This window comes from Clinocottus analis, unplaced genomic scaffold (assembly GCF_023055335.1).
Source record: "Clinocottus analis isolate CAN_PGR_092001 unplaced genomic scaffold, fCliAna1.0.p SCAF_11, whole genome shotgun sequence".
Lineage (NCBI taxonomy): Eukaryota > Metazoa > Chordata > Actinopteri > Perciformes > Cottidae > Clinocottus > Clinocottus analis.
The window spans coordinates 14,009,283-14,025,533 of NW_027175832.1; the positions used below are offsets into that span (position 1 = coordinate 14,009,283).

The window sequence follows — 16,251 nt, forward strand, 5'->3', positions numbered from 1 at the left end:
ATTTTTTCCCTAACAGTGTCAAGGTGGTTATTGATGACGAAGACATGGGTCAGGAGGTGATTAGCAGCGTTTCCGCACCTATCACAACCGGCACCTATGCCCTGGGAAAAGACACATTCAAAGGCTGCATCTCCAACCTCTACACAAGACGGTAATATTTCCTTACTTTGCGTTGCATAGCTGCATCATTCTTGAAATACCTCACGGGTTGTGTACAGCTTCCACTACTATGTTATTTGTTCTGTTTGCAGGCCAGAAAATCTGTACAGGCCTGAGGACTTCAGCACCTTCCGGACTTCTGGAGATGTCTTGCTGGATGTGTGTACTGCTAACACCTTTCCTCAACTGATGCTGGACCGCCCCTTTAAGAAGGTGAGTCTTTGTTTATTGTTGCTGTCAACGGGTTAAAAAACTAACATTTGGATGAAATAATCAAAACTTCTCTTCAAAGCTGACCAACTTGGTTCTCTTTCATTTGAAGTAAGTGGCATTATTGTCACTGACTAAAGCAATATATTGTGAAGTAAAGGTAAAACTAGCATGTATTATGAACATGGTGACTGTATGATTGATTTCCCTTTTGTAACGTTCATACCTTTGTTCAGGGCAAATTAATAATCACACAGTGTTTGTCGTATGTTGACAGTTTACATCATAATTTGCTGCCTTATTTCCAGAGATGAAGAAGGAGGAGCCCTAAGAACTGCTGATGCTGACAAGAATCTAATATATGACTGGCACCACAATATTCTGTTGCTTACGCAGAAGCGCATGCCTCTGCAGTGTACTTAAATAAAAAGTTGCATGGACATTCTGATTAATCATAAGAATCATTAAATGTACTGTATCTCTGTTTATTCTATTTAAATATCAAGTAATTACAAACAAAAAAGTGTGAATAACAAGCTTGAAATCAGCTCATGTCTCTTTTGTTTCTTTCATGTAACTCAGTAATGAACCACTTTACATCCTTCATTCACATGCATGTGTCGTCTTACACACAACTATCAGACCTAACAAACACGCCTGATTCTAAAATAATATAAATCATAACAGTTGATATCAAATAAACAGGAACTGGGTGTCAGTTTCCCACCATTCTCTGGCTCATGACCCTGTTTTACTTCACATAATTTATGACGATATGATTATGACATGCTTTTATTGACAAATTACATTTCAAAATTGAATGAGTATCAAATAGAAACCCTTGCTGTTGAGGGCCAATGAAGCCCTGTGAGATTTTATTCCATAAATAAACTTGACTTAACAACCAACACAGAATTGGTCAGTGTACCACGTCTTGAATATGAATGGGATCCCATCAATAAGTTTGAGGAACGGGGATCTATATTATAATAAATGATGTAGCCAGCGGGAAGTTAAAAGGCATGTTGGTATTTCACAGCTAAGCTAGACCTCACCATGAAATATGTGAGGCCTAGAGGAGCTTACTATGTTCAGACACATTATCAAAGCATGATTACATCATTTCTTCAAATCTTTGTGGATCTTGCATGCCCACCATAATATACTAAGCTCTATTCTTTTGATTTGAAGCTTGTGATTAACAGAGCCCATATCACCAACGCAAGCCATTCTCCAACAACCACTGACCCACAATAGATAGTGAATAATGGATTCTCAGCTGCTGCGTGAGTTCAAACAAGCGAAAGAAATCTGTGAACACTGCAGTCTGGACTTAATAGATCAATTTCACCAAAGGAGTAACAGAGGCAAAACACAGAAAGAGATGTTACTGTAAAATTGAGTTAAGATTTGTATCATGATGTTACGCATGATTTAACATGGCGTGGAAGATCATGTTTGTGTTCTCTCATCCATTACGAGGGTTTTCTATTTTATCGGGACGAAAGGAGCCATTTCATAAAAAGGCCTTTGAGTCTATTTACAGTTTAGCAATCTCTGCAACTTCATTATGGTTGAATTCCTGTTGAAATCTCTCAAATCATAATTCCTACCCATCCAAACACTCTGAGTAAACAAAGTGTTTGGAGGTTGTTTGGCCACAAGAAACTCAACGTGACAGTAGAAAACCTTGACGAAGCCAAAATGAAGCAACTTCTGTGTAATGTTGTAGTTGTAATTTGAGAATCCACACTGACCCACCAGTATGCTTCACTACTAACATGAGTGATGACATCATCACTACCACACTGTACTTGGCTATTTGACTAAACTAGTGAATGCTGGTTGTTAGATGAATGTATTTGGGTTTTGGTCTGCCGGATGACTTTTAGTAAATAAATCTACCAAATAATACACAGAAAAGTCAATAGTGAAACTAAGCGTTAGTGGAATCATTGGCTGCGCTCATTCCTCAGTGAAGTACATGTCCTCAGTGTTCCCACCTGCACACAATATATTGTCGGTATAAACGTATATTTTGTATTGTATTTGTATATATTAACTATGATTACAGTCAATTTTATAAGTATTGTTGGATGCTCCCATATTTATTTACCAAAAGTAAATAAATGGAACCACTATGGAGACATCCCCGAAGACGAGCGCGCGAACCGTGAATTGAGGGCCAACTTCATACATTGTGCTGAGTGTCTCTTTTGTTTGTTTGTGCTCTTTTAGGATGTTGTGATGCAGGCGATTAATGAGACCGTATCAACATGTGCATTGCCTGGCTTGATTCAAAATGCGTATCGCATGGGTGGCCCTATCAGCAGCCTGAGCTACAGCTTTCCACTGCAGGCTCTGAAGCCCAGGCGAGTACACGCATGCATGCACGCACATGAAACGTTCAGCGGGAGATTTCTAAATGAAGTGTGCTCTGCTGAATCTGCCATCTCAATGACTGCTATACATTTCATCAGAGCCAACACACACAGACAATAAAGGTGGTGTCCTTCTTTCTTTATCCTTGCCAGGCCCCACTTTTCGCTGGATGTTAGGACTCGAGCTCCTGAAGGCCTGCTGTTCTTTGCGGCTACCAGAGGAGGGCGCTCTCATCTCGTTTTATACATATCAAAGGGCCGGATCCGACTCTCTGTGGGCAAACAGAAGGAGATCTTTAACAGGGAGAAGTACAACGATGGGAAGTGGCACTCGGTCAGTCGACTCACACCCTACAAATCACATGTTTATTATGACGCTACCATGGAATCACTCAATCCCCTTCAACAGCAAAGCTAAATATTGGGTCAATGTTGTTGTGTATGGTGAATGTGTTGCCCACAGGTCATTTTCAGTTTGGAGAAGAAGAAATTCCGATTGGTTGTCGATGGGATCAGAGCCCAGGACGGTCAACTGACAAATCCTGAGTTGACATCCATGGAGCAATTTGTGTCACCTGTGTACCTGGGCAGTGCCCCAGAGTCCTTTCACAGAGAGCTGAAGGTAAAACCATTTTTAAAAGCACTGCCATGGCAAATTCACAAATGGAAATATCTCTATATTTTAGTGATATTGTTGTTGTTTGTTTTACTTTTAGTTGAAGGTCCTTCCCAGGCAAAGTGTGTCCGGCTGTATCCGCAATTTCAAAATGAATGGAACACCGATGTCAAAACCGACGACAAACCACGGTGCTGGCCCCTGCTTTGAGGGACAGACACAAAGAGGGGCCTACTTCTCAGGGAATGGATCACATGTCATTCTCAGTAAGTCCATTTGTCTGATAACGATCAGATAATCCGATGTCTCTTATGATTTCTAGCTACATCTGTAGGAATTGCAACCTCATCCACATAATTTTACTCCTCCAGTACAAGTCAATGACACAAAATGTTGATAAGACGTATAGACATATCCAAAACGGTGCTAAGATAGTCAATCAACAGAAAACTTCATGACTATACGTATATATTTAGTAGGTATTCTGACAATAGCTGTGTATTCATAATATGTGGAGAATAAACAAAGAACTGCTAGAAATTTAAAAACTAACAGAGGTCCATTTAGCCCAAGGCATGTATTTATGCAATATGTATTACACATATTTACAACTTTTACATATTTGCACCTTTCAATTAATATCAAGTGTGTATTTGACTGCACACAGTCAAATACACACTTGATATTAATTGGAATTGATTAATTAAAGAACCCTTACTCCTTGCTCTCTATAATTAGTATTAGTTAGTCCTTTTTAAACAGACTTCAGTGGAAATTTCATACCAGTTCCTTCAAAGAAGCCATGAGACCCGTAAGAAAGAGTCTCCATTACACGTTCCTTTCATGGCTGTCTCTTCATTATTTTGATACTTAGGGGTCTAAATTATGATACGTGTATTACAACTCCTGCGATGACAACCATCCAAATATCTGTTTTGTATTTCAGATGACTCCTTCATCGTGGGCTCCAGCTTTGAGCTGCTGTTTAATATTCGCCCACGTACCCCGACTGGACTCCTGCTACATGTTGGAGATTCCAGCTGGAACCAATATGGGCCTGCAATGGGCCACTATCTCACTGTGTACATGCTCAGAGGAGAGGTGAGGCCTGCCAGACAGTTCAAAAATACCCCAATAGCCCATCAGCCAGACACTCATAACCTAAAATTATTACATTTTTGGGAAGTAGAGACTCAGTTGAACTGGCTCTGGATCGGTAAAACAAATCTGGAACTGTCTGACTGTATTTAGTGGACTTCAGCATTACAGAGCAGATCTTACAATTAACATAAACTGTAAAGGTGTCTTTGCTTAACGAGTGTTCCCTATCCATGTGATTGAAAGCCCTGTGTTTGAACATCTCATTTACAGGTAGTTGCACAAGCAAACAATGGCAAAGGGGAATTCAGGGTGTCGGTGAAGCCCAAGGTTTCTTTATGTGATGGAATGTTCCATAAGATTTCAGGTAAAATGCACACTGTCACTTTATTCACGGCAAACTAGAACTTTGGTTATAACTTATTTAGCACACTGATATAAATTATCTAATTGTATTATGTCGCTGTCTACGTGTCTTCTAGTAATCAAGAGGAAAAATGTTGTGCAACTGCACGTGGACACAATGGACCATTACAAGATTGGACCACCTTCGTCCACTATAACTTTGACCAAAGACTCATTGTATGTGGGTGGCATTCCTGGTGAGTATTACTCTGTTAATCCCAGGGTTAATCAAATTTTTGTTAAATTCATACACACGATTCTCACGTATTTACCCTGTGTACCCTTTCTGCCACAGAGATGGCAATGCAACAGGCGCTTCCTGTCACGTCGTCCTTCGTGGGATGCATCCAGGATATGAGGATCAACAGTGAATCAGTCTCCTTCGACAGGCCGTCTGGTGTGTTCGGTCCAGTCAACCTCAAAGAGTGTCCAGGCTGAACGTCTCACTGCAGCTTCACGAAACCAACCTCGGGACCACGTCCACCGCTAACCATGTGCAATCTGTTACCAAGACACCGAATGTGTTTGTGTGTAAGAATGGGGATTTTATGAGGTGTGCAAATCAGTGTCTTTGTGTGTGTGTGTGTGTGTGTGTGTGTGTGTGTGTGTGTGTGTGTGTGTGTGTGTGTGTGTGTGTGTGTGTGTGTGTGAGTGTGTGTGTGTGTGTCTGTCTGTCTGTCTGTCTGTCTGTCTGTCTATGTGTCTGTGTGATTCTGTGTGTAAAATAGAGATTTGAGCAACAGCTTACAGGTTCATAAAATTTGCTGCTCGGTTAAACATTTCTGTATTTATTTTGTGATTAAAATCATGTATCAGGGCACCACTTCACATATTCTAACAGTTGTTTTACAATATGATGTGTTGGTCCATTGATTTTCTGTCAACAATCAAATGCTTCTGAACTTGCTTGTGATTGGTCAGAGCTGCAGCAGGATCAACCCAGCACTTTAGGAAAACAAATGATGCCTTTTTGATGGTGCTTTAATGTAGATCAACATTGTTAGTTGTATCCTTCTTTCTTTCTTTGTTTGTTGGAAAGTTTATTCTAGAATACTTAAGTTTACACCCGCTGTGTTGAATTCAGTGACATTTCAGGGGCTGCCCGGCTGTTGTATTTACATATCCACATGCCAGCATATACAATTTTGTATTCAAACTGGTCAATAGTCATGGAGTCTTCACACAGACCATGAAATCACATGTTTTTTTTCACCAGACTTGAGTTTTTGTTCTGAATTAATTCTCCATTTTGCATTCCTTTTCCATGCATGAGGGTGTACTGCTGTGGAGCATTGTCTGTGAGTTAAAAACCAACAGAGACGCCACGAGCTTCTAATACGTCTCACAATTCATATTTGGGACCATGTTAGCCCATATTACCATAATATTTATTGTAATATAACAAAAACATCTATTTTATGTATTTTAACTTGCCAGCAAATGTTTACTTACCTGCTTCGTACATTTCTGGAAAAATGTGTGACAAAAATTTGCATGATGATAGGACATAATGATTTTTACATGCATTCCTGTCTTGTGACCACTGATTTGTAAGCTAATTTGTAATTAATGTTCTTTATAAATACTTCTCAGTGCCAAAAGCATTTCTTGAAAAATATTTGTTTTTTCTTGGGATTGTGCATAGTTTTCAGACACGCGAGGATTAATTGTTGACGTCACATTTTGTTATATGCCCGTTGCCTGGACTCCTATCTTCTGTGTCTCTTTCTTGCCTCCTCCGCTCGTGTCTCAGGTGGGACGTGGAGGTTAGAAAAAGAAACGAGGATGTTCATACCACAATCTGAAAGCAATAGACTTTTTTAAGCATACATTTTGACTTGATAACAGCTATCAAAAAAATGAAGTGTGTGATAAAGTAGGTCAGAAGGTGTGCAGCGTAAATACATACAGTGAACCAATATGTTGTTCAGTCCCATTTAAAGGGAATAAAGGTACCATCCCTTTAAGGTCGAAAAAATTTCATTGCGCCAGTGTAAGCTTTGCGAAAACTGTAATAAATATTAACATTACCCTACAATATATACGTTTAAATGTGTCCATTATAAAGTACAACACATGTATTTTGTCATCGGTGATCCTTCAACAATGACATTTGTCATAATGATGATATTCTTTGTTGCCACAGCCAGTAAGACATGACACTTCGAGAGATGCTAATCAACAACCGTTTCACTATTTGTAATGTAATCAGATAAAGATCAGTTTAAAGTAGAATGTTGTTATTCCGCTCTAAGTACAGGTTGAAAAGTGTGTTCAATACATCGGTTGATAATACACTGATAGGTACTCCCGCAGCAATATGTTCTCGCAGGGTTTTTATCCCTGAAGTGGTGGATGTTCATAGACTGAAACGTTTCCTCATCCTGTGAAATGTCACAGCATATGGACTTACAGGAGACATTTGACGATTGAACTGCTAAAGATGCTGGATAATATCAAACAGGTGTAAATAACATATCCACAGCCCTCTTCCTCATCGATTAGCTCGGGCTTTTCTCTCTTTGAAAGCCCCATCGCGGTTGATTATTGCTATTAGTTGCGCCTAGTGTATGATAGGGAAGCCAATAATTCCGATAGCGCGCAAAGGCAGCACGTTTCCTGTCTGCACAGGAACACACGCACCGCCCCGGTCAGGCGGCACAATACGGAACAACCGGCGACACAACTGCTGGGTGTACTGCTAGCACACACGCGCGCGCGTAGTTAGCTGTCAGTCATTTGGACCTGTCCGCTTGTCAGTCTCCTCGTGCCACAATGTGAACAGGACTGCGCTTTCCCACAACGGTGCCTCTGGCTGCAAGTAGACCCGCGAGACGAGCCTCCTCCCTCCTTCTCTTTACGGCTTTTCTTCCCCAGCTCTTCTCCTCCGGTATCGCGTAGTGAACTATCTCAATGACGGACCCAACGGAACCAGCCCCGGGGAGCGTGGCGGCGGCGGCGGCGCAGGAGGAGGAGGAGAAGACAGAGGACATGAACGAGGCAGCGATGGCACTGAACGGAATCAATATGCTCCTCAACAATGGATTCAAGGAGAGCGACGAGCTCTTCAGGTTATACAGGTCTGTGAGCCTCTCGAGGCAACGAGCTTCTGGGAAACAATTCAGTTAATGATACTTAGTTAATATTCTCTACAGTAGTAGCGGGGAGAGGCGGGGGGAGGAGGGAGGGGGGAGGGGGGGGTCAGCTATTGTGTCCAAAACTCCTGTGGTCACTCAGCCCAAGCGGAACACGTGCATTCCCGTCAGCATCTTCTTTGCTTACAGCTTTGCAAAACAAAACCAAACAAAAAACTCCAAGATCCTCGTCTGGTGGTCACCATATGATCAGGTCACAAGCTCGTTTAAATACCCTGGGCACATAATCCACCACGCCCCAGAGTGTGTGACTCGTGAAGCTCAGTCTAATGACTTTATTCTAATATTCTTGCTCTTTTTTATGTGGTGACAGGTGGCAGCATGCGCTGTTTCATCAATCCGTCAATTCTTGTAGTTAAATCCCTTATTAGTCCCACAGTGGGGAAATGTATTCTTTGTAATAACCCTTTCTTAGTAAGGAACAGTGAGCAAGCGCCCGGGGAGCAGCTGGGGTTAATGTCCTGCTCAAGGACACTTAAACTATGCCCTAACTTTCCTATGCTTAATAATATTTTTTACACATCATTCATAGTTGTAATTAACCCCTTTTTTGTTGTGTGAATTACCTTTTTTTTAAAAGGGCTATTCAATTAAAACAGGATATAAGTGATGTGGTGGACCGTTGTTAAATGCAGCCTGCTGAGGGTCACTAGTACACATATCATTGTGTACTTAGTTTGAATACATTCATTCATGGTATTATGAACACTGATGATCTCTGGGAAAAGGTTCCCTTTCAATTTATAGGGCAAACCCTGCGGGTCCTAATCCCTGTTGGAAGCTTAAATGTCACCTCCGCTAATTACGTTCAGCAACATAGATTGAGGGAAGTGAGATATGCATTGCACAGTGACTGAGGAGGACTTTCTGTATTAAACCAGCTTCCTGAGGAGGTTTCCCATGGTCTCTGAAGGTCACATTGCATTATGGCCATAGGAGATCATATCCAAGATGATTCCCACATTCCTATCAGAACCAGTTTTGCCTAATTTTTATCTTGAACCACAACTTGTTCAGTGTGTGATGCATGAAACCGGCTTGACACATTTTTGTCACTCCACCCACAATCGTCTTTGTTGGCATTTGTATCTGTCACCTGTACACACACACACACACACACACACACACACACACACACACACACACACACACACACACACACACACACACACATACGTGTCTCATTCTGACGTGTCACTGTTCTCTACCCGTGTTTCAGGAACCACAGTCCTCTGATGAGTTTCGGGGCCAGTTTCGTGAGTTTTCTGGTGAGTTTAGAAACAACATCCTTTTGAAGACAAAATAATATTGTCCACTTTTAAGTTAGGTTCAGCGTCATATTAAAGTCACATCACATAGTAGCACACGCAGGCTGGATGATGTGACAATTTAAGTGGCTGAAACTCACAATTATGTAAGTTACATTATCCCTTAAATGTAAATATTAGTCCCTGTTAACTGGTAGTTTTTATTATAATCTGATTGTATGATCCATTTGTTATAGTTTCTAAGCAAGTAGGTGAGGATTCCATTGATAAGTTATCGCCATGGTACACCAAGTCTTAACAATGGGACTCACACAGAGATGAATATTGCGTCATTGAGTGATTCCTGTCTGTTGTACCAGCTTGAATCATCCCTGGAAATGTCCTCTTAAAGTCCTGAAAAATGTTCTCTAGGAAGGAATGGGAAACCCTATAACTGAAGCTTCATTTCTGTGGCTGAGCTGGCGTGTTTTGGGGTGTGTGTGATTCTTTAGGACTGTTTAGTTTTTCTGCTTTCTGGACTCCAGGATTAGTCTAGGATTTGACTTGTGAGACTTGTGGATCACCAGCATTCATTTAGCTATAGTGGATTTTAAATAACAGGGTATTTATTTGACTGCCTTTTCTGCAGAATGCCATGATGACGTTTGAGGAGGAGAAAATGCAGATGGCCTTTGAGGACCTCAAAGCCACAGAGAGGCTGTGCGAGAGTGAAAACGCTGGTGTCATTGAGACCCTTAAAAACAAGTTCAGGAGGAACGTGAGTAACCTCTCCACTGCCTAATCCCACAGAATGCATCGGATGGATTTAGAGAACAAAATGTTATTTCCCTGGAAAAATGAGCAATTTCATGTTGGACCATAATGTCCAGGTTAGCGTGCATGTTGCGGCAGCTTTCAAGTGTAAGCTGTTTGTGTGAGCAGGTGGACTCCCAGAGTTCCGGGGTGGCTGCAGTAGATCGACTCCAGAGGCAGATTATTATTGCAGACTGCCAGGTTTACCTTGCAGTGTTGTCTTTCATCAAACAAGAGCTGTCATGTAAGGGACCCACCAATTGGCACCATTACATTTCTTCTTTTTTATGGTCATTGCATACATGTTTCCCTAACCTCCGATTCAATCTTCCGGCAGCGTACATCAAAGGAGGCTGGATCCTCCGTAAAGCCTGGAAGATGTACAACAAATGTTACAGCGACATCACGCACCTGCAGGAGGGCAGACGAAGACGAGCCTCTGAACAGAAAGCCACGGTGCCTCCGTCGCTGTCCTCATCCGACACGTCCAGCCACAGCCGCTCCTTTTCGCCCGGGCCGAGCCCGTCACTGAGAGCGGACGGCATCGGCCCAGAGGCCCTGGAGCGGCTGAAAGGCGCGGTCAGCTTCGGCTACGGCCTCTTCCACCTCTGCATCTCGATGGTGCCGCCGCACCTCTTGAAGATCGTCAATCTGCTGGGCTTCCCCGGTGACCGCCTCCAAGGCCTGTCGGCGCTCACTTACGCCAGTGAAAGTAAGGACATGAAGGCGCCCTTAGCTACGTGAGTGACTACGTTTTGTGTCTCTGTATTTTGGCTGGAGCTTAAACACATAGTCGTAAACAACATGACAACGTAATGGAAAATGAATGCTGTCTAGTGTTCTTTTTTCATTCCTTAAGTACGTTGGCAAACTATGTTTGTACTTAACCCCCTTTTTATAAAACCAAGAGGGGGAAATGTGGTCACGGCTAACAAGTAATCTAAAAGTTGATACATAAAACAATTCTAACGCCTCACTTTGCAATTTAGCTCTTTGTTTTTTGTGTCTCCAGTTGTTGCTTCATCAGCAATTTGGACCAAAATCCATCCAAATGTTCTAATTTTCTACTACGTGGTGTCATCTTTACACTCATCACTGTCTCTGCACTCCCCCCTCACAGCCTCGCCCTCCTGTGGTATCACACGGTAGTGCAGCCCTTCTTTGCCCTGGACGGGGCGGACACGCAGGCCGGCCTGCTGGAAGCCAAGTCCATTCTTCAACAAAGGGAGGCCATCTATCCAAATTCTTCCCTCTTCAGGTTTTTTAAAGGCAGAGTCCAACGGCTCGAGGTGTGTGTGTGTGTGTGTGTATATATATATATATATATATATATATATATATATATATATATATATATATATTGTATGTCCCATTGTCCTGCCTCCAGCAATGTCTCTCACTGTTAGTCACACCGCAGAGTTTCTCTTTCTAGTGCCAGATCAGTAGTGCCTTGACATCCTTCCGTGATGCCTTAGACTTGGCCTCAGATCAGCGGGAGATTCAGCATGTGTGTTTGTATGAAATAGGTACTATTATTTTCTTTTAGTTTTTCTCAGATTTCAAACCAGTTTGCTCAGCTCTGGTCCATGTCATAATTTTTTCTAATTGTTGAACATTTTAGGTTGGTGCAGCATGATCGAACTGAACTACGGAGAAGCTTACAGGGCCTTTGAGCGTCTGAAGACAGAGTCTCGCTGGTCCCAGTGCTACTACGCCTATTTAACTGGAGGTGGTGACAGTGTAAAAAAAAGGCTATAAAGACATTCCTTAAGAGTTTGGGATTGGCTCTTTATCCATTTTCCATTTGGTTGTGTTATGTAGTGTGCCAAGGAGCCACCGGTAATCTGGAAGGAGCCGTCACGGTTTTTAAGGACGTGGAAATACTTTTCAAACGGAAGAACAATCAGATAGAGTTGTTCTCCATGAAGAGGGTGAGTGTCCAGTTGATTTTCCTTTTTCTTCACATTATTGTTGAGGATACAGTGAGAATAAGTGTGTATGCACATATTTAATCAGGCCGAGAAGCTACGGACACCCAGTCTATCCAAAGAACTCTGCGTCCTGTCCGTGATTGAGATTCTTTACTTGTGGAAAGCGCTGCCCAACTGCTCTACTGCCAAGCTTCAGGCAATGACACAAGGTACTCGATATAAAACGTTTTGATTGGCTAACTAGTATTTTTCATTATTGTTTGCAGCCTCGTTGTCACTGGGAGTAGCGTAATTGTATTTGTCTTGTTCTAGTCCTGCAGGGGATTGACGATGCCTCGTCTGCTGGCCTGAAGAACCTGCTTCTTGGTGCCATAAACAGATGTCTGCAAAACACCAACGAAGCCATTCAGGTACTCCTACTTCAAATGAATAACAACACAATGGGGAGTGGAATTATTAGGCAATACTGGATGCACAGCGCTCACAATTGGAGTTTGTAGGATTTTTTTTGTTAAACATTATGCTTGTCACATAAATATTGTCTGTACCAGGGTGAAAACTAATGACTAGTGTTTCATGATAATTTTCTTTCTTTTTCTTTTTTTTCAGTTTTTCCATCTGGCTGCAAGAGATGAGGTTGGTTGTCTGAGCAACTCTTATGTGCAACCCTACTCCTGCTATGAACTGGGTTGTGTGCTGCTGAACAGCCCAGAGGTAAGTTTGTGTGTGATGGTCAGAGATACTGTTTCCCTTATCTGAGATGGTGGAAGAGTCACATAAATATTTTATTGTTTTTTTTTCCAGTCTGCAGGGAAGGGCAGGATGCTGATGCTTCAGGCAAAGGTAGAGTTGATTTCTTAATTGTGCTGCTTTATTTGCTCTCCGCTTTCTAGATAAGTGTGGCGGTTATCATTTGCTTATTGATTCTGAATTCACAAAGCAGTTGGTAGCAAGTTTCATGACTCGTTCTCCTGTAATTATTAGTTTACACCTGGTGAAGATGTCTTTGATCTAAACTTAAACTTATTAAACATCTTTTCGAGCCATTAATAGTGAATTCAGATTTTGTCTTGTCTCCGCCCTCGCAGTTTCGCAGTTTTTGATCAATGTCTTAAAGTTTTTACGATGTGCGTGCAGATCGATACACTCACTCTCTGACCAGATAATAGCATATCCATAATGTAAAGGCAAGCCAAATGCATGGTCCCTCTGAAGTTCGGGGAAGTTATTATAATGGGTCACAACTGGGCACTGAACTGGAGTTAGAGGGTTGAATAGCAGCCAACAAACTCCAGCGGCCATGAATCTAGACTGGAGTCGTATCAAAACAGAGGCTTGTCTTCCTCTGCTCGGTTACCACATCGTGACCCACAACACAGTATAACTCCTGGGGGAAGGAAAGGTGCTTAGCAGTTGTGAGAGAGTGCAAACCTGTCCGCCTTTACAAGTAGCGCCGCTTATTTGCAAGGAAGAAGTACAGCCAACGTTCACCACTCTCAGGGAAACAATGAGAGTGGATGGCTGAAGCAATCCCGGGTTCCTGTCGCTGCAGTCATACGGTCAAATGGACTTCCTCTGTTATGCTGCTTCATATTGACAAACCCGGGAAACCTCGGTGTCCTCCTGAAACCTTCTGCTTCCCTGTTGGTTTTGCATTGTCGGACCTCGGCATGGAGTCATGACAAAGCAAAGCGGGCCATGTCCCATCCCCACTGAGCTGACAGAATGGTACGTCACATAGAGAGGGCTGAGTAAGTAAGTCACAATGAAATGTTGTGTCAAAACAGATGTGGGAAAGGCAGTTCGAAAGGGGCTTTGTCAGTTTGTGGCCACACAAGTGCAGTATGTGGCCGTCTGCATTGCGTTGTGTTTAGTGCAACAGCCGTGATGTTGGTGGGATGGGCTGCTGACATTGCCAGAGCAAAGAGCTCACTCTCCTTGCCGTTGCGGTTAACGGTCAAATCTGCATTTCTTATCAGATGCAGCGGCCCTCTGCTTCTTTATTGAGTACGCTATATGCTGATTTGGTGGGGAAGTGAGAGCGTTTGCAGTCAGCACACTCTGAACTGACTAACGCTCTCACTTCCCCACCACCGTCGGTTCAGAGTGTGCTGACTGCAAAGCTTGTTGAATAGAGAGCACACAAATACAATGACATTTTTTTTATTCATACTTTTGTCTTTTTCTTTGTGGATCTTGCAGGAGGACTATGCGGGCTATGACTTTGAGAACAGGCTCCATGTTCGTATTCATTCAGCTCTCGCCTCCATGAGGGCTGCTGCAGCCCAGCCTTGACATTTTATCTGCACCTCAGAAAGGACGGGAAGAAATGCCTATTAAAAAGAAAAAGCCACAATACCATTCAGTGATACACTGTTTTATCTGTTTTTATTTAGATATTTTTGGAGTCGGGGCCAATACATCATTATATGATATGTGCAATATACAAATGGGAGTTACTGTCCTCATAAATACGTTTATACATTTGTTATTTATTGTTTACATGGTCAATTTAAAAACTAAATGCCAGTCAATACATTTTTAAATTAAAGCATCAGTCATATTGCTTCCATCGAGGGAACGATGTGATTTGGAGACGAGTCAGGTAAAGTAGAGTAAAAGCACATATCCAGTAACAACTGACGTCGCAGTTCAAATGAATGACTTGGTGATCTTAGTGTTGGCTAGCGATGTAAAGGTTTTGTTAATCCACAGGCACGAGTGCAAAAAAAAATGTTTTTTTAGTGTAGCCCCTGTTTTTAAGCAGAATTGTTTTTATTGGTGTAATATCTTGCACACAGGTTTTAATAGATTACAGCATCATGTTGTGAGCAGCTTAGATGCGCAGTGCCAGTCATGGCTGTAAACTGGTTCTTATTTATATTGTTTTGTTTTAAGATAATAAAATTAATACAGAAAAACAGAATGTTGTTGTATCCACTTGATTGGGTGTTCATGTTAAATGCACAACACATTATTTAACAAATTATCTTTCAGCAGCTTACAACACTGCTGATGCTAAAGGGCAACTTTGGTATTTTTCAACCTGCAACCTATAATAAGTACACCAGAAAGTGTTTTTGCAGAACCATGTGATGTCACAGTAAATATGACCTTTTGGATATAAGATTTCATCACCTAATTTTTATCCGAGTCAACGTTTATGTATTTAGCACACGTATTCTTGAGTTATGGCTTAGGGGACACTGCCTTAAGCTGCTGCTTGCGGAACAAGTAACCCACCTCCACCTGCAGCCTATGTCAACACCCTGATGGTGCCGCCTCCACCTGCAGATTGTGGCAGACAGCTAAGGCCCAAACATCCACCTACAGCCCCCGTCAGCCTCCTCCACCTACAGGTGCTGGCAGACGGCTGCCTTCTTAATTTCCATCGACAGCCTCTACCAACATTTGTCACTGACGCCTCCACCTGCAGCCAGCAACCTCTGACTCCACCCAAAGACTCTGCCAGACAACTGTAGCTCCACCAGCAGGGTGGAGCTACAGTTGAAGGGTTGAACAAAAAAAGGCTTCTCACCCCTACAGACACCCATTCTAACTGCACCACCCAAGAAGCTGTGCTGTGCAGCATGGCCTTGTTGGAAGCTGTAGAGAGAGAGCTGGCCCCCACAGGTTCCCTACTATGTACTGCCATCCAATCACCTGCAATGAAAAGCAGCAAATAGCAATGCAAAACATATAACAGCTCCCCCTTCAGGCAGGAAGGTGAACCGCATCGAGTTTAGGCTTTTTCCCAATGACCCTCTGGGTCATAACACCTCACGGCTGCAGCCATACTGACTTAAATATACAAGCAATTTAAGGTAGATTTTATACCTTGTCAAACTTTGACGTTAAAGTAAATTGAACAAAAACTGACCAACTGACTGAGACCACTGACTGTAAATAACCATAAAATCTGAGTGGCTTTGCATGAATTATGAGCTTTTGGCCTATTGGTGGCATGTTTGTGTGAAATCAGTAGCATTAGTGTCGTAGTGGATTTTATAATAGTACTTGTTGGGGAACTGGGAGTCAGACTTAGTAGATGCCTTTTGATCTGTTTGATTGTGTTTAAGGTTAGTCGGGTTGAAAAAATTGATTTGTTCAGCCTGTCTGTATACTCTTGAGATATATTGTACCGTTAATATAATATTCACCCGTCCCAGATTCTATCCTGCCTGACGCTGCGTCTGCCTGGGTGCTGGCTGAATGCCCACATGTGTCTGCTAGTCG

At 42.3% G+C, this 16,251-nt stretch overlaps 2 protein-coding genes across 2 annotated transcripts in view; both read left to right on the forward strand.

Annotated features, from left to right (window-relative positions):
- LOC137781353 (laminin subunit alpha-3-like) overlaps nt 1-6,853 on the forward strand; it is a 51,994-nt gene extending 45,141 nt beyond the window's left edge. Inside the window, exons 68-77 of the mRNA XM_068570072.1 lie at nt 17-151; nt 252-372; nt 2,608-2,735; nt 2,904-3,084; nt 3,214-3,372; nt 3,467-3,632; nt 4,313-4,467; nt 4,738-4,831; nt 4,947-5,066; nt 5,165-6,853. Coding sequence (XP_068426173.1) covers nt 17-151; nt 252-372; nt 2,608-2,735; nt 2,904-3,084; nt 3,214-3,372; nt 3,467-3,632; nt 4,313-4,467; nt 4,738-4,831; nt 4,947-5,066; nt 5,165-5,307 — 1,402 coding nt within the window. The 3' untranslated portion in view covers nt 5,308-6,853. The remainder of the gene's footprint in view (nt 1-16; nt 152-251; nt 373-2,607; nt 2,736-2,903; nt 3,085-3,213; nt 3,373-3,466; nt 3,633-4,312; nt 4,468-4,737; nt 4,832-4,946; nt 5,067-5,164) is intronic.
- Nucleotides 6,854-7,550: 697 nt separating this feature from the next.
- Nucleotides 7,551-14,371, forward strand: LOC137781031 (tetratricopeptide repeat protein 39C-like). Its single transcript, XM_068569535.1, has 14 exons — nt 7,551-7,949; nt 9,244-9,292; nt 9,921-10,049; nt 10,214-10,328; nt 10,422-10,824; nt 11,205-11,373; nt 11,517-11,610; nt 11,706-11,813; nt 11,906-12,015; nt 12,101-12,224; nt 12,328-12,425; nt 12,625-12,729; nt 12,820-12,858; nt 14,218-14,371. The coding sequence occupies exons 1-14, from the start codon at nt 7,783-7,785 to the stop codon at nt 14,308-14,310; spliced, it is 1,803 nt and encodes a 600-aa protein (XP_068425636.1). The 5' UTR covers nt 7,551-7,782; the 3' UTR covers nt 14,311-14,371.
- The last annotated feature ends 1,880 nt before the right edge of the window (nt 14,372-16,251 follow it).